The following is a 17166-nucleotide window of genomic DNA, read 5'->3' on the forward strand; positions in this document are numbered from 1 at the left end:
CTAAAAAGGAAGGATGAGGCAGAACAGGCAGGTATTTTCTGCATATAGTTAATGAAGCTAAGAAATATGGATTTCACAATACTGAAAGCTAATCATAGGTGCTCTGTTTGTGTTCCTGCTGAGTGCACTTTTGCTTGCATTCCAGAAGCGGAGGAAGATAATTCAGAGCGTGCCTGTGACACGTTGCTCATGTGCATAGTCACTGTCCTGAATCATGGCCTCAGAAACGGAGGTGGTGTGGGTGACATCCTCAGGAAGCCGTCCAAAGATGTGAGTTAATTTGGGGGCAACCCATGTTAGGCAACGCTGGCTAGGGGTCTAAACCAGCACAACAAAGGGTGCCTGTGCCCTACTGAAATCAGTGCATACCATTGTGGTGTGCATATTTGGATTTTCCCAATAGTTTGTCTATTGTGACATAGCGCAGGGGCACCTATGCTAAATACCAAATGCCAAATGCCACATTATATGGGTCAAATGGGGTCCCCAACCTGAGGGGTGTGACAGATCTTGTCACATTGGTTTACTACCATCCCTTCTCACATTTTTTACTTTTAAAATTCAGGTCTTTTCTCACAATTTCACTTTTTGTGAGATCGTACAATTCTAACATTATGCACACCTAACACAATCAATCCTTCCAAATATTTTCTTCATTGTTTACAAAACAAATCTATTCAACTTGTAGCCACTGGCATGTTGGCAACGTGTCTGCCAATTTCTAGAGGGAAATGTTTGGGATTTTTCAGCAAAGCGGATAAGAGAAGCCATGCTTTCTTTTAATGGCTGTCCTTGTCTTTCTGTCCTAAAGGAGTCTCTTTTCCCTGCTCGAGTGATCTACGACCTCCTGTTCTTCTTCATTGTCATAATCATAGTCCTCAACCTCATATTTGGTGTAATCATCGACACCTTTGCAGATCTGAGGAGCGAGAAGCAGAAAAAAGAAGAAATCCTGAAGACAACGTGTTTTATATGTGGTAATTGCCCAGGGAAACTATTTATCTGGGAAATACCCCCATATATTCAGCAAACATCCAACAAGATGGATCTGGTGGAGGAACTATCCCCTTCTCCAAAAGTAAACTAAGTATTCAGGGGGTGTTCTTCAGGCCCCTACAGAAAGGAGAATTAGGATTTGGGTGTTCATTTGACTGCAGCAGCTGAAACTGCCCACAATACAAACATATGTTGTATTTCAGATATTCATTGGCCTGCATACAGGATCCAAAACACAGCAGAAATGTATCCCATCTTAGTGCATTCAAATTTAAGTTTTCACAATTTCACTTTCAAAGCAAATTTTTATTGGTTTCTGATGGTCTGTCAGTGGGTGCAAAATGGCAGAAGTGCAATATCACTTGAGATAACGTTAGTGTTTAGATTTCAAGACGTCTCTTGAAGTGGTTATAAACTACTCCATCCATCTTTTCTTTTAAGGCATGTTTTCAGTTTTACAGAGATTCTTTAAGTGTCCAAAACAGGTACTATAATTTGAAATTTAACTGCTCAGCCGTGAACATTAGGCACTAGCCATTTTCTGCTCAAGACCTGCTAAAATTAGATTGGAAGAACCCCAAAGGCTTTCTCTTCCAGTTCCCTGCTGTGAACATGACCACCCATCCATTAGCACCCCACTGACCAACTTATGCTGTTCATATTTCTGTATGCTACAAGTGGAGGTCAAGTAGAGAAAAATGCGTGCAAAATCAGTCTCTTTAATGGGACTTAGGGATGGGTGCAGCAGTTGCTAGATAACATAGCATTCTCCTTTTCTTCATTACTTCCTTAGGACTCGAAAGGGACAAGTTTGACAACAAGACTGTATCTTTTGAGGAGCACATTAAATTTGAACACAACATGTGGAATTACCTGTACTTCATAGTGCTGGTGCGAGTCAAAAACAAGACTGACTACACAGGGCCTGAGAGCTACGTAGCACAAATGATAAAGGTAAAGGCGATCAATACTCTTGCATGATGGCAAGAGTTTCACTTTGGAAAAAGGCAGTTTTAGTGGGCAGCCTGTGTGTGAGGTATATAATCTCAAATAAAATCAGTTGCCCTGGGTCTACTTCCCTTCAGTTTTGCAATCTGGCCTCTGCCAGTGGCCAGATGTATGAGAGGATGTAACTTCAAGAATTGGTACCTGTACTGGCTTGTAAGCAAGGACTGTCTTGGTTTTTAATTTCTGTATAGTGCTTTTGAAGGGATGCTATTAATACACTGGGTGCTCTAGCTTTGTTGCAGAATTGCTCCTCCATCAGTGGATGGATAACTCCTCTCTCTTGCTCCAACAGGCAGCACTTAGCACCAGAGTCTTTGTTCTTGACAGTTCAGTTAACTGCCCTCTCTTAGGTTCTGCCCTACCTGTTTTGCAGTGCCAGGCTACTTTCGTTCTGATTAGTTATTCCTTCCCTTAAAACTCTTGTTTCCTGCAATGACTGTTCCAGAACAAGAACCTGGACTGGTTCCCTCGGATGCGAGCCATGTCACTGGTCAGCAACGAAGGTGAAGGGGAGCAGAACGAGATCCGGTGTCTACAGGATAAACTGAATTCCACCATGAAATTGGTATCCCATCTCACATCACAGCTGAATGAGCTGAAGGAGCAGGTATGAGAAACTTTAGGAACGGGGTGCTTTGGGGAGGGACTAAAGGAATGAACTAAGAGAAGCAGCGCCCTTTTGGATGTCATAAAATTAGACCACATTTGCTAACCCTTCAACTAAATAATGCTCTCTGGGGAAAAAAATTCTGTTGTCTGAATGCAATTGCTTTTAGATGAAGCACAGAGCAGCCCTGGCAACATTTGTAGAAATACAAAGGTATCTTATTGCTTTGAATTTTGTGCAGGCTGTCCAGAGGGCATGGTTAATAACTGTCAAAATAAATAAATAAAACGTTAGGATTACAATTCACAATGTAGCAAATAGCTAGCCTTTGCCAGCCTTGAGATTCAAACTATTCCTCTCGTATATTCCAAGCACACAATCCAACTCGTAGCTATTGCCACAGTTAGTCTTTTCAAATGCTGTTCTGCAAAGAACTCTTATTTGGTGAAAGACGCGGGTGGCGCTGTGGGTTAAACCACAGAGCCTAGGACTTGCTAATCAGAAGGTCGGCGGTTCGAATTCCCATGACGGGGTGAGCTCCTGTTGCTCGGTCCCTGCTCCTGCCAACCTAGCATTTTGAAAGCACATCAAAGTGCAAGTAGATAAATAGGTACCGCTCTGGCGGGAAGGTAAACGGCGTGTCCGTGTGCTGCTCTGGTTTGCCAGAAGTGGCTTAGTCATGCTGGCCACATGACCCAGAAGCTGTACGCCAGCTCCCTCGGCCAATAAAGCAAGATGAGTGCCGCAACCCCAGAGTCGGTCATGACTGGACCTAATGGTCAGGGGTCCCTTTACTTTTACCTTTAATAGCAGGTTGCCCCAAAAAGATTAACAGTAGAGGATGCACTGTCCCAAAGATAACATCTGCCTTAACTGATCTCTTTCTACAATGGGGGTGGAGAACCTTTATGGGCTACATCTTCATCTCCCCCACCCAACAGGACCACCCATCTGTCATAGTTAGCCCACAGGCAACAGGGGGGGAGAACAACTATGGATTGAATTCTATGTGCATCAGCTGATGAATGGGCAGCTTAATTCCCCCTGAAATTTTTAAGCATAGGCATTGCCATTCAAATAGTGTGTGCCTGCAGTGTCTTGTAATTAATCAGGGTGATGCTTACTTGCCCCTCCCTCATATTTTATTCAAGTTGGCACCCCTGGCCTGTGGCTGAAGGTTAACCCCCCTCCCTGCTCTACAACATGTAGGTCAGAGAAGTGTGGGTACATTTCTACACGAGGAATGCCAGTTAGCTGAGTACACCTAACAAAAGACCTCACAAGCTTCAACATGCAGGGGTTTGTGGCAGAGAACACATGTAAATTTGGTAAAAGAATGGTGTTGTGAATTCAACTGAAGAAATGAAAACCATCTTTTAAATCCCCCGTTTTTATATTCCAGATGACAGAGCAAAGGAAGCGAAGGCAGCGGATGGGCTTTGTGGATGTCCAGAACAGTCTGAACCACTGAGACAGCAGAATCTACTTCACCAAGCTAAAACTCTACTTTACATATGCACTTCCTGAGGAGGATATTTGGTACTAGGTTGCCAGCACAGATCTCATCCATCAAAGAAAGCCGATTCATGTCATGTTGATTCATATTTTGGCATTCCGGCACCACCTTCTGTTCATCTCCAGTAGGGCTGATTGCATTTTATTCAAGAGAGAGACCTGAAGCTGACAACTAGTATGATTTGTCGCTTTGTGCGGATTCATAGTTTACCATACATTTGGGAGCTTTGCTGCTCCTTATGATAGCTCTGTTGCTATAACATGGGTTATCTGTCTCCATGCACTACATTTTGATGGCTTCGCAGCCAGGTGCAAATAGGATTGACACTGTTACTAGCAAGTAGTAGTTGCTATATTTTAACTTATTTTAACAGAGTCCATGAAATTCAACATACATGGATCTCTCTTTTTACAAGCTTGTCATCTCAGTTTTCCTGGAGTCACTGGCATTTTTCTTCATCTCTAGAATCCTATCTAACCCAAGAAGAAACTAAGAAAAACTACTATTAGCTTAACACTTCGACTGAAGACGAGCGACAGATTCCATTGTTGAGAAATGCAATGGCATTTCGTTCCATGGAGAGACTTTTATCAGCGTTAGCGGAAGATTGCATGTTTGTGCTGCACTGTGAAAGAGCAATCTCTTCCCCCTCTTGCCCACACAATAGGTTAGAAGACAGTACACACTTAGGCGTTAGCCTGCTTCTGGGAAGGTTAAAAGGTGGTAGAACTGGATTATTTCAGCTGGCTAATGCAAGGTAGCAGAAATATTTCAACTATCATCAGAATGGACATTGAAGGGTCATTAGTTAGTTAGTGTAAGAAAACAAGTTTGGGGAGAAGGATGGAGAGAAAACAAGAGTACATTATAAAAGTCCTGAGATGTAAATTAACTACACCTCTACCAGCCCTGCTATGCTGGCTGGGGCTGGTGTGAACTGGAGGGCACCACACTGCGAAAGACTTGTTTTAGAATTTCCCTAATCAACATACACTGCCCCAGAGCATTTCCCTAACCATTTAGAAGCATTGCAAGTTCGACTTCAACAGCCAGGCTACAACTCAAACTCAACTGTAAATAAAACAAAGTACATTAGGTACAGGTTTGTCTAACTGTGAGAGTGGCCACTAGAGGGAGATGATTAGGGAGAGATGATGACAGTTCCTTGTTCCATCCTCCATATGCTTTTCCATTCCTTTCTGACCCAAGCAGGGTGTTCCCCAAGGGTACATATTACAGTGCTGGTTGGAGGGGGCGGGAAAAAGATTTCATTAATCAAGAGTGCAGCTTTGCAATTTGTCTTGCTCTGGAATATTTTACAAATATTGTTTTAAGTTTTAATGTGGTAACTTCCTTAAGTTAACACAAACAGAACCAAATACAATAAAATGGAAGGGAGAAGGAATCACCTCTCGATATGCTTGTTGGTAAAGCTACAGACTTGTCAGACATTAATACGACTGAGCAGATTTTTTAAAGATCTGTTGGATTAGTTGGATTCTGCTTGATACTGAAACTATTTAAGCAAATATTTCAGACATATCCTTTTCGGTAGGTTTTCATGAAATGCTCTGACTAGCCCGACTAATCTTGCTAGAAGATTCCAGGGTGTTCCTAGGCTCACTCTAGGGTGAATTCCATGTTTGCACAGAATGCTGGAAGACCTACTGGCCCTGTTTTCTCATGCTAGATGAGAACAGATGCTGCTTGTATTGCAGGGGCAGATTATGGTGAACCATTTGTTTTTAGAAACTTGACTACTGTTGCCCATTTTTTTTTACAGCAAAAACTGGTGTTCTACAGAACAAAAAGCTTGAAAATGAGTGCTCTACTGCAACAATTTTGCACCAACATATGGCAGTTGTGCCTTCCTTGAATAAGTGGTGGCATTCCAGTAAAACACACAAGACCACACATCTGTATGCTATAGTGCCTGTATTTGTTTGGGAATATTCTGAATTCTAAAAAGCTGTGAAATACAATTCAGTGATGTCCCAGCATATCAACTGCATACCAGCTGTCTTCTATCAGCATACAGCCTTTCCCTAAAAAACATGCAAACACCTAGACATGCTGAAGCGTAGCAACCCCGTCAATATATTTAAAGGCTTTCTAACATCTTCCTAAAAACCAATGTAATCAAGAAGGGCTTACTTGTCCCATTCCAGAATAGCTTCACCAGTACTGAAGCATTGTTCCCTGAGATAGAAATGGTTCTGAGATGAGATGTCAAAACCAGATCTCTTTGCTTTAAAAGGTCTGACATCATCCTAGGTAAGCAAATGAAACAAACAAACCTCTGTTTCAAGGAGGCAAAATATAGAGCTTTAGGAAAATTGGCTAGTGTCACGAAGTTATCATTTGGAATCTTCTTCAGGATTCTTGGCAGAAAATTTCTCACGTAACTTTGTCCATTTTCCTTTCTTTGCTTCTTCCATCTGCTTCAAGCTAGCTGCATTAAGAGGAAGTCAGAAAAGACAAAAAATAATAATAGGGTTTTCATTATAAAAGCAATTTTCTTTCAGAGGCTGCTTAAACAGTAACATGGTGATATATGCATGTTTGCCATCATGTATACATGTGACAGAAAGCCACAGCCAGTCCTAGTTCCCTGGCGCATGTGCCTGTGCAGTTCACATGCCTGAACACTGACATTAATCATGTCCAACCACTCCATTTAAAGTACACTCTAAAAACCATAAGGTGTGAAACAACCATTCCTTTCCATCTCAGTAAGTTTATGTTTCGCTGCCCGGGGCAGACCTGCTCTCCTTAGTCAGAACAGTACATGTGGAGCCAGCAAAGACTAGCATTTTCTGTGCACTGCAGCCAGAACATAAGACTGCTATTTAGCTTCAGGACACTTCAGGAATGCTTAAATTTACTATTTCTATAAAGGCTGTTTGTCTCGATACAGTTAGCTTAGATAAATCATAGTATAATAGAAAACTCTTGAACTGTAAAAAGTGAAACCAAGCAGAGAAAGCAGCTTCTACACAGGTTAATTTAGACTGTTCTTTATCATATTTCTTGTTCCCAAGCAGAAACCACAAATGCAGGAAGAACGGAAAGCAACAAAATCAGTTGATTACTGATGTCTATTGTGGGAGCGACCGGGAGTCTTAATTTGAGGCTCATTAGCTCTGGGAACACACACTCCCTTCTTCAGACTTGTGTGTCTCAAATGCAGGGCAATTAAATGCTGAAAACCCCAATTCTGTACTGAAAGGATTGGAGGCAAAACAGCTGATGAGAAACAAGAGAGCAGTATCAGCATGGTCAGGTGGACCCTGAAGTATTCAGTAGTACAAATTATTATTGTAAAAAAACCAAGAGGCGGCACCCCTCCTTGGCAGCCCATGCAGCTTGCAAGAGAAGGAATGGCTGGCACCTTGAACAGCTGTTAGGGAGTGAGAAATTGCAGGTCCCACTTGCATCTATTTTCTAGACTAAGCTCAACTTTTTGGGACACAAAATCCATTTATCATAGTGTGCCACATTCCTCAAGTAACGTGTTACTCTTAGCACTAATATTAAAGACTGAATACAATTGGTGCATTACAAACAGCTTTTGCATAATGTTTTGCTCATGGGAAGGCTATTTATAGGAAGGAGGGAGGGAGGAAACTCCTGTGCGCAAAGCAGGGGGGATGTAAAGGGCAGCTGAATCATTTTAGCCAACCAGATACAGAACAGTAGATGGATAAAGTATAGTTTGCTCAAATACCTGTTGCAAGGACTAGCTTGCATTCTTCAACTGTCACCCCAGTAAAGCTTGTATCTTTCAAACGTGGATACTATGCAAACAAACAGAAAAAAATATATAAATATAGCATCCTCCTGCTTCCCCTCAGAACAATGTTCTCTTAATCTTTCATCTCATATGGCATCACCTCCCATCAAGCATAGCCAGTAGTGACGGATTGGGGCAATTGTAGTCTTAACACTAGGAGAGCCACAGGTTTGCCACTCCAATTTACACAGTAAAAGCAAAGGCACTGTGGTAGATAATATAGTGCCCTCTGGATATTATTGGACTTCAACTCCCATTAACCCTGATAATTATCCCATATCCTGATAATGGGATAATTATCAGGGTGTTGGACTAGATGACCCTTGTGGTCCCTTCCAACTTTACAATTCTATGATTTTATTGGACATGCTGCCTAGGGCTGATGGGAGCTGGAGTCAAACAACATCTAGAAGGTGCCATGTTGGCTTCCCCTGCTAAAGATAAATCAGAAGGGTCAGTATCAGGATTACAAAACACATCCCAGAGGCAGCTGTCAGATTCTAACACTGGGTACCCAGCCACAGTGATAGGACTTACCTTGTTTTTATAGTAATTGGTATGGATTTTTGCTAAACTCTCAAACATTTCATCGCAGGTCACTGGATCAGAAATCTGCAAGAGTACAAAAGTACAGTGAAATTATTCCTAGAGTGCAAACAGCACTTCCATTGAAAAGAAATTTTATATTACCAGTGTTGTATTACCAGTTACATTACATTTTAAAATGCAAACTAGTTTTGTTATTCATATCCATTCCAACAGAGTCACTGAGTTAAGATACAATCAGAAGCCCATCCCTGAGCAAAAACCTATCTAAGCTCCAGCTCTTTCACATATCAACCCAAAAGTCCTGAGTATATACTGTGAACAGATGAAACTGTCTATTGAGGGAAGGGGGCATTTTCTTACTTACTCAAAAATGACAAAAACCTAAATCCCATGTCAATGGCAAATTCTAAACCCAGGCCCTGCCACCATTGAGTCTCACTTATTTCCCTTGAACCCTTAGCTTACCAATATTCCTTAACTGTGGGGTACAGGCATGGTACAAAGCCAGTCAGATACAGATAATTAACAGAGATAATTACATTAATTTATTATACAATTATGAAGTACAAAAGTTTTTCTGGTTACTTCAAAAATAGCACTTTATCTTTAGATTATACTTTTTAAACTTCTTACTGTCACTTTAAATACCAATAGCTTACATCCAGCTAAGACAGCTTTAAAGGAACAGTAAATTGGATAGCTCAGTCAGTAGAGTAAGAGACTCTTAATCACAGGGTTGTGGGTTCAAGCCCCACATTGGGCAAAAGAGATTCTTGCATTGCAGGGGGTTGGACTAGATGACCCTCATGGTCCCTTCCAACTCTAGAGTTCTATGATTAAAGCCCTTTAGCCAAATTGCTTTTGTATTCTCTCCACCCCAGTTAACACTATTATGGACGACTCTGTTGGAAGCCTCTTCATCCAACCCTTTATTGACCTATTGAAGAGATTTCTTTTGCTGCATTGCCCTGGAAATCTGCCCTCTCCTGCCAGTCACCAGAGACCAACGTTCAGGTTCTCCCTTTTCCTCCTCAGCCTAAGCCAAGTGATTCAGCTACCCACAGCAAGTTCTCAGCCAACAAGGCATTCCATCTTCCTTCTTCCCTGACCCCCTTCCTCTGCTGTCACTGACCACCCTTAACTCCAAGTCTCCAGCCCACTCCAGTTTTCAATTAACTAACAATATTGCACACATTTATTCTGGCCACTCAAGTCCAGCTCCATCCAATCCCACTGTCTAACTGAAAATTCCAAGCTTGCACCCAGCAAACAAAATATGCATACTCTCCCTCCCTCCCGAATACTAAGGATTCTCTCTCAGCTGCCAGTTAAGGCCCCATTCAACAGTTAAAACTAGTTTTCACCAGACCATACAGAAAGCTTCCTACATCGAATACATTACAATGCACAGTACGATACATATGTCAGAACACATTACACAACACCCATTACAACTTAATTCAAATAAACAGGATTTCTTCACACTGCGTTACACTGATGTGCTGCAAAGAAGTGTTTGCAGAATAAACAGCTCCAAAATATGCCAAACAGATCAACAAACATGAGCAAACCTCTTCACAGCGGGGGGGGGGAATGCATTTAATCTAAGATACTGTCAATAACTGTGGCCCAGATGCACTAGATAAGAGGACAAAGCACACTTCAAGGTCATGTGGAAGGTGTGTCATCTAACTATCATATTCATTTCTAAGTTTTATTATAGTTGGTCTTCTCAGATAGAAAAAATGATGCATAAACATATGTTTTTAATGAGAGATTGGGGGGGGGGGGAATGTGACATAAACTACAAGAATGATAATGTAGTCATGTAATGACCAAACGGCATCTTGGAAAGCAATAATCGGCTGCATGAATTATGCAAGTCAGAATAATATGACGTGTCTTTTCTTCCACAGCCCAAGATATTGGCCGGTGTTCAAATCAGAAAAATGGGGCAGGCCGCTTGTATAATACTGAGTTTTACATATTTTTGTATTCACACTGAAAAACCCTGATAGTGTTGCAGCTATCATGTGGAAAGCAGAAATAGCTTTTCAAAAAAGAAAAAATGCCCCAGCACATCTCATTACACATGGATAAAACAGACATTAGACTTACAAAGTACCTTTATATCTCTGACTCTGCTCTTTATGCATCCCTCCTGCTATTTGGCAAAAAATAATAATCTCTTTACTATATAAAGTATTTTATACATACAAATTGATATCAGTGCTGCAAGCATCAATTTAAATTTTTCAAAACCGATGACAGTTTTGGAAAATTAAGGTAGGAATCAGCTGCTCTGAGCACCAAAAGAAAGGAAAAGCACGTTCCGAAATGGATGGAGCAGACAAAAGTAACAGAATAGTCCTGCTCTGAGGATGTTCAGAAGATAGTGACACTCTTAAAAATGAGTGTCTGCCATAGATTTATTTCATTAATTTTTGCAAAGCATGCATTCTTCTTCCATGGAGACCATAATGTGGTGATGTACTACCACAATGCATACATACACTGATGTCCCAGGCATTAAGAACTGACTCCAAAACATTTTCAGTGCTGAACAAATCATGACTTGAAATCAAGAAAAGCTCAAGGCCATAGAAATCGTCTCTATCAGTTAAGTAACCTGGAAATAATCCAGCAAAAGCTGATACATCCCGCAAATGAAATGAACCTGGTTTTAAACCGGCATCAACCTGGAGGGCAAGGGAAGCTAACAATTTTTGGCACTTGACTGCAGCACAGAAAGAGGGCTATCAGTTCAGCTAAGAAACCAGCTGCCATTTGGCATGTTCCTCCCCTGAATCGTTTCCAATGAAACTGATGGTTATAAAAACTAAGTAAGAACTGGTCCCCGAGTTTCCTTATTTTTCTCTTCCTTTCCTTCCCCCTTTTTTGTTTTTGTGTTGTGTCTTTTACATTGTAAGCTTGTGGGCTCAGACTGTCTTTGCTTTACTCTGTGTATAGCCTTTGGATACATTTAGGTACTTCAAAAATGAAAAAGAATAATTTTTGAAAGCATCAGAGCCAGCAGAAAACCTAGCTCTGGCTGGAAATCAGAGACAAAAGACTTTAATGAGAAACTAGGGAACTCTTAAAGTCAGATCCAGATACCTACTATTCATTTCATCTGGCCCTAACTTCAAGTTCCCCACTGCACCAAGGTTCACATCATATACTAAATTTCTGAAAAGGAACTTTCATGTAAGAATTAATATGACACCCATTTGTAGAGCACTGTGATGATAATACACATAAGAGTATATTTTATTGGAGTAAGTCAAAAGAGGGAATTTCAACATGTGCAGCTCTTTTCACCACTGCGTGGCGAAATGCACTTGCCAAAAGTCTCTATACAGTGGTACCTCGGGTTACAGACGCTTCAGGTTACAGACTCCACTAACCCAGAAATAATACCTTGGGTTAAGAACTTTGCTTCAGGATGAGAACAGAAATTGTTCAGTGGCGGTGCAGCGGCAGCAGCTAAAGTGGTGCTTCAGGTTAAGAACAGTTTCAGGTTAAGAATGGACCTCCGGAACGAATTAAGTTCTTAACCCGACGTACCACTGTATATGCTATTAAAGCCACAGCCTTAACCTCTTAAGCCACCTGGAACAAGAGGTGTGTTCCTGTGATTGGGTCTTTTCAAAAAGTGTGCTATAATCCGGAGAAAAACAGAGGCTATGGACATTACACAGCAGTCATGGTAAGTGGCCTGGGGAGAAGTGAATTTATCTAAGTATTTTTATACAGCACTTCAATCATTTACTCCTGTCAAGAGCAGTTTATCAGAGAATTTCATGCAACTGATATCATAATTACATTTATATCCTTCCTTGCCACATGCTGCGGTGGAGGGCAATCCCACCTTACACAGGAAAAAACTGAAGAACTTTCTAACTTGTCACCCCATTTCCAATGGAATCTTTTCATTCTGAAGTGTCAAAAACCCACACAGTGAAGTAACCTGCATATTAAAGTTGTAACTCAGCCCTCACTCCTGCTGCTTACATGGCTAATACTGCATTCAGAGCCCTGGTGCAAACAGTACAATTGTTGTACTGGGGGCAGTACAATTGCAACATGCAATTGGATTGGGCCTCATGCTGTTGCACAGCAGCAGTGAGATCGGCTCAAGCCGAGGAATACCCCATTTGGGGATCTTGCGCACTGTTACTGGCTATCCCATCAATGGCACTCCTGCCCATTTAGCTTAGCCTTCCCAGCCCATTGCAAGTGGGGTGCAGATTGCTCTGCCCCTTGGCACCAAGTCCCATTAAACAAAGAGTGAGGTCTCAAGTAAGATATATACATATATGTTAAAAGCATTTAGATAGTGAAGAGCTCTAAAATGGAGTTCATTAATTCTCCTGGAAACCTGAGAGCAGAGTGGTCAGATGCACAGTGCCGGCTCTAATATTAGGCAGCACAAGAGGCAGCTGATTTTGAGAGTCCTGAAAGGGTACCAAACTATGATGCATTTATTATTGTATTTTACTGCCAGAACAGGGGAGAGACGCTTGTAGGATTTTCTGCCTCAGCTGGCCAAATAACAACATGACTGGCCTTGGCGTACTCCACCTCTTGACTTGGGGAGGGAAGGATTCACCTCAGGCAGCAGAATGTCTTGGACGAGGCCCATAGATATAAAAGGCAGGGTTCCTGCACCTTAAAAATTGCTTGCATGGCAGGGACACCTGACAAAAGCACCCCTCTTCTGAACAACTATTAAAGTTGCAGGGACCCCACCCTGTATTCAAATCTGGCTACTCTAGCCAGGCCGGCCTCTAGCATGAGGCAACCACCTCAGGCAGCAGGATCCATAGGGTAGCATATACCAATGAAGAGCTTTCTTCTCCTGTTGTCCCTAAATCTTCATTCCCCCCTTCTTCTCTGGCCTGGAAAGTGGGAGCATCATCTTAATGGTTCACCTCAGGTGCTAAAATGTGTTGGGCTGGCCCTGAGCACAAGCATGACTCACCCCAGGGCCTGCTTGATTCAGGCTAAAATCCTGTGCACGCTTACCTGGGGAGTAAGCCTCACTGAAGACAAAGAACTACAGTTGTACCTTGGAAGCCGATAGCCTTGGCATTTGTACGTTTTGGCTCCCAAACGCTGCAAACCTGGAAGTGTTCCAGTTTGCGAATGTTCTTTTTAAGCTGGAACATCCAACGAGGCTTCTGCAGCTTCCGATTGGCTGCAGGAGCTTCCTGCAGCCAATCGGAAGCCACGATTTGGTTTCCGAATGTTTTGGAAATCGAACGGACCTCTGGAACGGATTCTGTTTGGCTTCTAAGGTACAACTGTATTTGGGAATAAGCACCCAGAACCTGTGCCGTCTCTTCACCATTACGCTACACAAACATCCAGTGCTGGATTTATGTATAAGCTAAACAAGCTATAGCTTAGGGCCCCACCCTCTTGAGGGCCCCAAAAAATTTTTAAGGGAAAAAATATTGGATGTACTTTTCCAAAATATAAGATAAAAAATAAATAAAATAAAACCTACATACACTGAGAGCTTAATAATGGTTTCATTATTAATATACTTCTTCTTAATTGTATTTCAGTTCAACAATTACTTTGATAAAATACATATTTTGTTATGTGCAAATGGCTTTAGATACCTATTAGGTCCATAAATTACCATATAGCATATGTTCAACACAAAAAACAGTGACCATTTGTTGTTGACAAAGGACAGCTGGACATATAAAAGGGCCCCATTACCTTCAGTAGCTTAGGGCCTCATCAAACCTAAATCCGGCCCTGAAAGGATCACACAGAGGCACAAACACACACGGGTTGCCACCCCTCCTGTTTAATACAGGACATATTTCATGCAAAATGCTACGCCCTGTATTTGAGCTCTCTCTCCCCCAAGTTACCAAATGCACGTGTTGGAAAGGGCGTGCGAAAGGTCATGTGCTTAAGCACAGACAGGTTTACAAATTCACGTGTATGTATGCACGTGTGACAAGTTCCAGAGGGGCTGTTCGTCTGAAATAGATTGTATTGCTTTGAAGTCACTTCAGCACCAGATCAAACCGCCCTGTATTTTGCCAGAACAAGGGTGGCCACCCTAAACACGCCACATAAATGTGAATTAAATAATACGGGGACCAGCTGGCCAGGGCGCCGACCTTCCCCCTCCCCCTCCGGGCGTCGCCCCCGCCCCACCTGCGTGTTCTCTCCCTCGCGGAAGGCCTGCGCCACCCTCTGCCGAAGGAAAGTGCCCAAGTCCCGCCCGCGCTTGGTCTCCTCCACGGGCCACTCCTCGCAGAGCTTCAAGAAGCGCCGGTACCGCGTCACCGCCATCTTGGCAGACGCCTGCGCGACACCATTGGCGCGTGGCTCACGTGGTCCGGGCTATGCTAATCCCGTTATTAGTATTCCCAACGGAGGCGCGGCGATTGGTTCCTCCGACTCTCTAGTTCCTCTCTAGTTAAAGCGGAGAGAGCGGATTGGTACCTGCGCAGATGAAACCAGAGAGCTTCCCAGACCCGCGGGGCCGCAGAGATAAGAAAAATTAGAGAGGCGCCTCTCTTTTTCAGGATGACAACATTCCGGGTTTACATTGGCGAAACTGATTCATGGAAATGAACGGAGAAATCTGGGATTGAGCAGCTGGGTCGTGCCCACTGAAAACTATGAGTTAGCGGCAAAGGGACTTCAAGCTCCTCCTCCTGACTCGGGACTAATTGAGCATTTGAAAAGTAGCCCTGCCAATGCAAATTCCAAATACCGACCATCATTTCCCGAAGTTGGAAAATGTGCGGTTGAGACCAGCGCTTTAAGACAGCTCTGCAGGGTTGCACTTTGGGGTTCAGTCTGAGACTTGCTTGGATTTTTTTTGGGGGGGGAGGAAAAGAAAAGAGAAAGATTCACGCAAAACACCCCCAAATTGCAGCCAAAGTCGATCTCCCTAAATTCCTCCAGTAGCATACAGAAGCTTGCCTGCAGAGACTTTGCATTTATAAATGTTCAGAAACTAACTGCATTCGTTTGTCACAATAAGAAACAAGGCCCGAATCACATAGAGCACTTTGTCTTTGCTGCTATCTTTTGAAATCTCTTTGGCCGCCCAATGACAGCTGCGGTAAAATTCAGAATTTTTCTACAGGTTTCTGTGGATTTGCGCAAGGGGATTCGGGGACGGAGTCCATAGAAACCAGAAATCTGGCAACATGTTACATCGTTATTTTTTCCTATTTCTATGCAGATTCGTTGGATTAGGAAGACTTTAGGGATGGTGCTCATTCTTCGGTATTTACGGGTGCGCCCGTGTTGGGAGTGGAGAGAGATTGGTAGGGGCGTCGTCTTACGCAAAGCAGCAAAGGAGACCCGTGCAAGTTTGAGTTTGATTCACACATGATTTCTCCCAAAGAATTATGGGAATTGTAGTTTATCCTTCACAGAGCAGCAATTCCCAGTACCCTTAACAAACTCAAATTCCCAGTATTCTTTGGGGGAAGCCACGTGCTTTACATGGCTAGTTGGAGGGGATCTGTTTCTTACTCACCTCTATGAGATGCATAGTACTTTTTAGGGGTTAATTCAGAAGTGAGTCTCATTTAGTCTTTCGGAAGCAAGTTCAGGACCACAGCTATGCAGTACCATCCTATTCATGCTTACTCCAAAGTAAGAATTCATTGGGATTCACTGTGAAGTAAATGTTGACAGAATTGCAGTCTTAGTCTGCACAGCCACACATAATTTTAAGGCTCTTCTTTCCAAGACGCAATCATATGGTTAACACAGAAGGGCTAGTTGGATAGCCCACGATATGTAAAATGCACAGTTGTTGTCTGAATCTTGGCAGAAAATGAACTACATTTGCATCTGATGATGTGGGCTCAAGCCCATGAAACTCCATGCCATAATAAACTGTGTTAAGATGGTATCTGGTGGTCACAATGGACCCATTAAAATCAATAGATATAACTTGGCTAACTTAAGTCCATGGATTTCAGTGGGTTTACTCTGCAAATAAAACATTTTAAATTTGTTGTAAAGTGCAATATACAAGTGTGACACTAGATGGTGACACTGAGCTATGCAAAATTCAATTTATTTTTCAAAATGTTTTTTAAAAACGCATTTTCACAGTGGTTTTTTTTAATATGTATGGAGATTCCATATGACTGCTCTGAGTACTACTTTGCCAGATGGCACCTGTGGCTTTTAAGTCTCCACAATACGCTTGGTTATTTTTGCAGCATCAAAAATGGCTATCCCTCTGGAAACTTTGATTTGTATTAATTACTTTTTGAAGGGGTGGGGAAGAGTGATTCTTTTTTCTTTTTCTTTTTACGTGTAACAAGGATTTGAATTCTATGAGCAGTGCAAATGAAGACAACAGCTATTTGTGCCTGGAGACTTTGACAGCTCAAATGCTTCTGCTCCGGATGCTCGCTGTCAGTTGCATGTTAGCAATATTTGGTATTGTGAACTACTTCTTTTAGCAATTTCCTGCAGCTGGGTAGCAGTCTAAGCGGAGCATGTACTGGGCCTAATGATTTAATCTTCCTGTCACAATCTGCGGCTATTCGCAAGCCACAGGCAACACAAAGGCAGCAAAAGGATTTCCCTGGAGGCCTGAAATTTAAACGAGGGGAAACGATGATTTTTACAGCAATTATGCAAATGCCAACAGATCTTTAAGAAACAGCAGAAAGGAAACACAGACTTAAC

At 42.3% G+C, this 17166-nt stretch overlaps 2 protein-coding genes across 3 annotated transcripts in view; one reads left to right on the forward strand and one right to left on the reverse strand.

Moving 5' to 3' along the window:
- ITPR3 (inositol 1,4,5-trisphosphate receptor type 3) overlaps window positions 1-4968 on the forward strand; it is a 102091-nt gene extending 97123 nt beyond the window's left edge. For both annotated transcript variants that reach the window (XM_053393007.1, XM_053393008.1), the window contains exons 54-58: window positions 146-270; window positions 812-977; window positions 1790-1950; window positions 2450-2611; window positions 4014-4968. In XM_053393007.1, coding sequence (XP_053248982.1) covers window positions 146-270; window positions 812-977; window positions 1790-1950; window positions 2450-2611; window positions 4014-4082 — 683 coding nt within the window. In that variant the 3' untranslated portion in view covers window positions 4083-4968. The remainder of the gene's footprint in view (window positions 1-145; window positions 271-811; window positions 978-1789; window positions 1951-2449; window positions 2612-4013) is intronic.
- Window positions 4969-6045: 1077 nt separating this feature from the next.
- Window positions 6046-14838, reverse strand: LOC128416016 (ubiquinol-cytochrome-c reductase complex assembly factor 2). The gene is made up of 4 exons (XM_053393010.1): window positions 14653-14838; window positions 8458-8532; window positions 7855-7924; window positions 6046-6579 (listed from the first exon to the last, which is right to left on the reverse strand). The coding sequence occupies exons 1-4, from the start codon at window positions 14788-14790 to the stop codon at window positions 6485-6487; spliced, it is 378 nt and encodes a 125-aa protein (XP_053248985.1). The 5' UTR covers window positions 14791-14838; the 3' UTR covers window positions 6046-6484.
- Window positions 14839-17166: the final 2328 nt, after the last annotated feature.

This window comes from Podarcis raffonei, chromosome 6 (assembly GCF_027172205.1).
Source record: "Podarcis raffonei isolate rPodRaf1 chromosome 6, rPodRaf1.pri, whole genome shotgun sequence".
Taxonomy (NCBI): domain Eukaryota; kingdom Metazoa; phylum Chordata; class Lepidosauria; order Squamata; family Lacertidae; genus Podarcis; species Podarcis raffonei.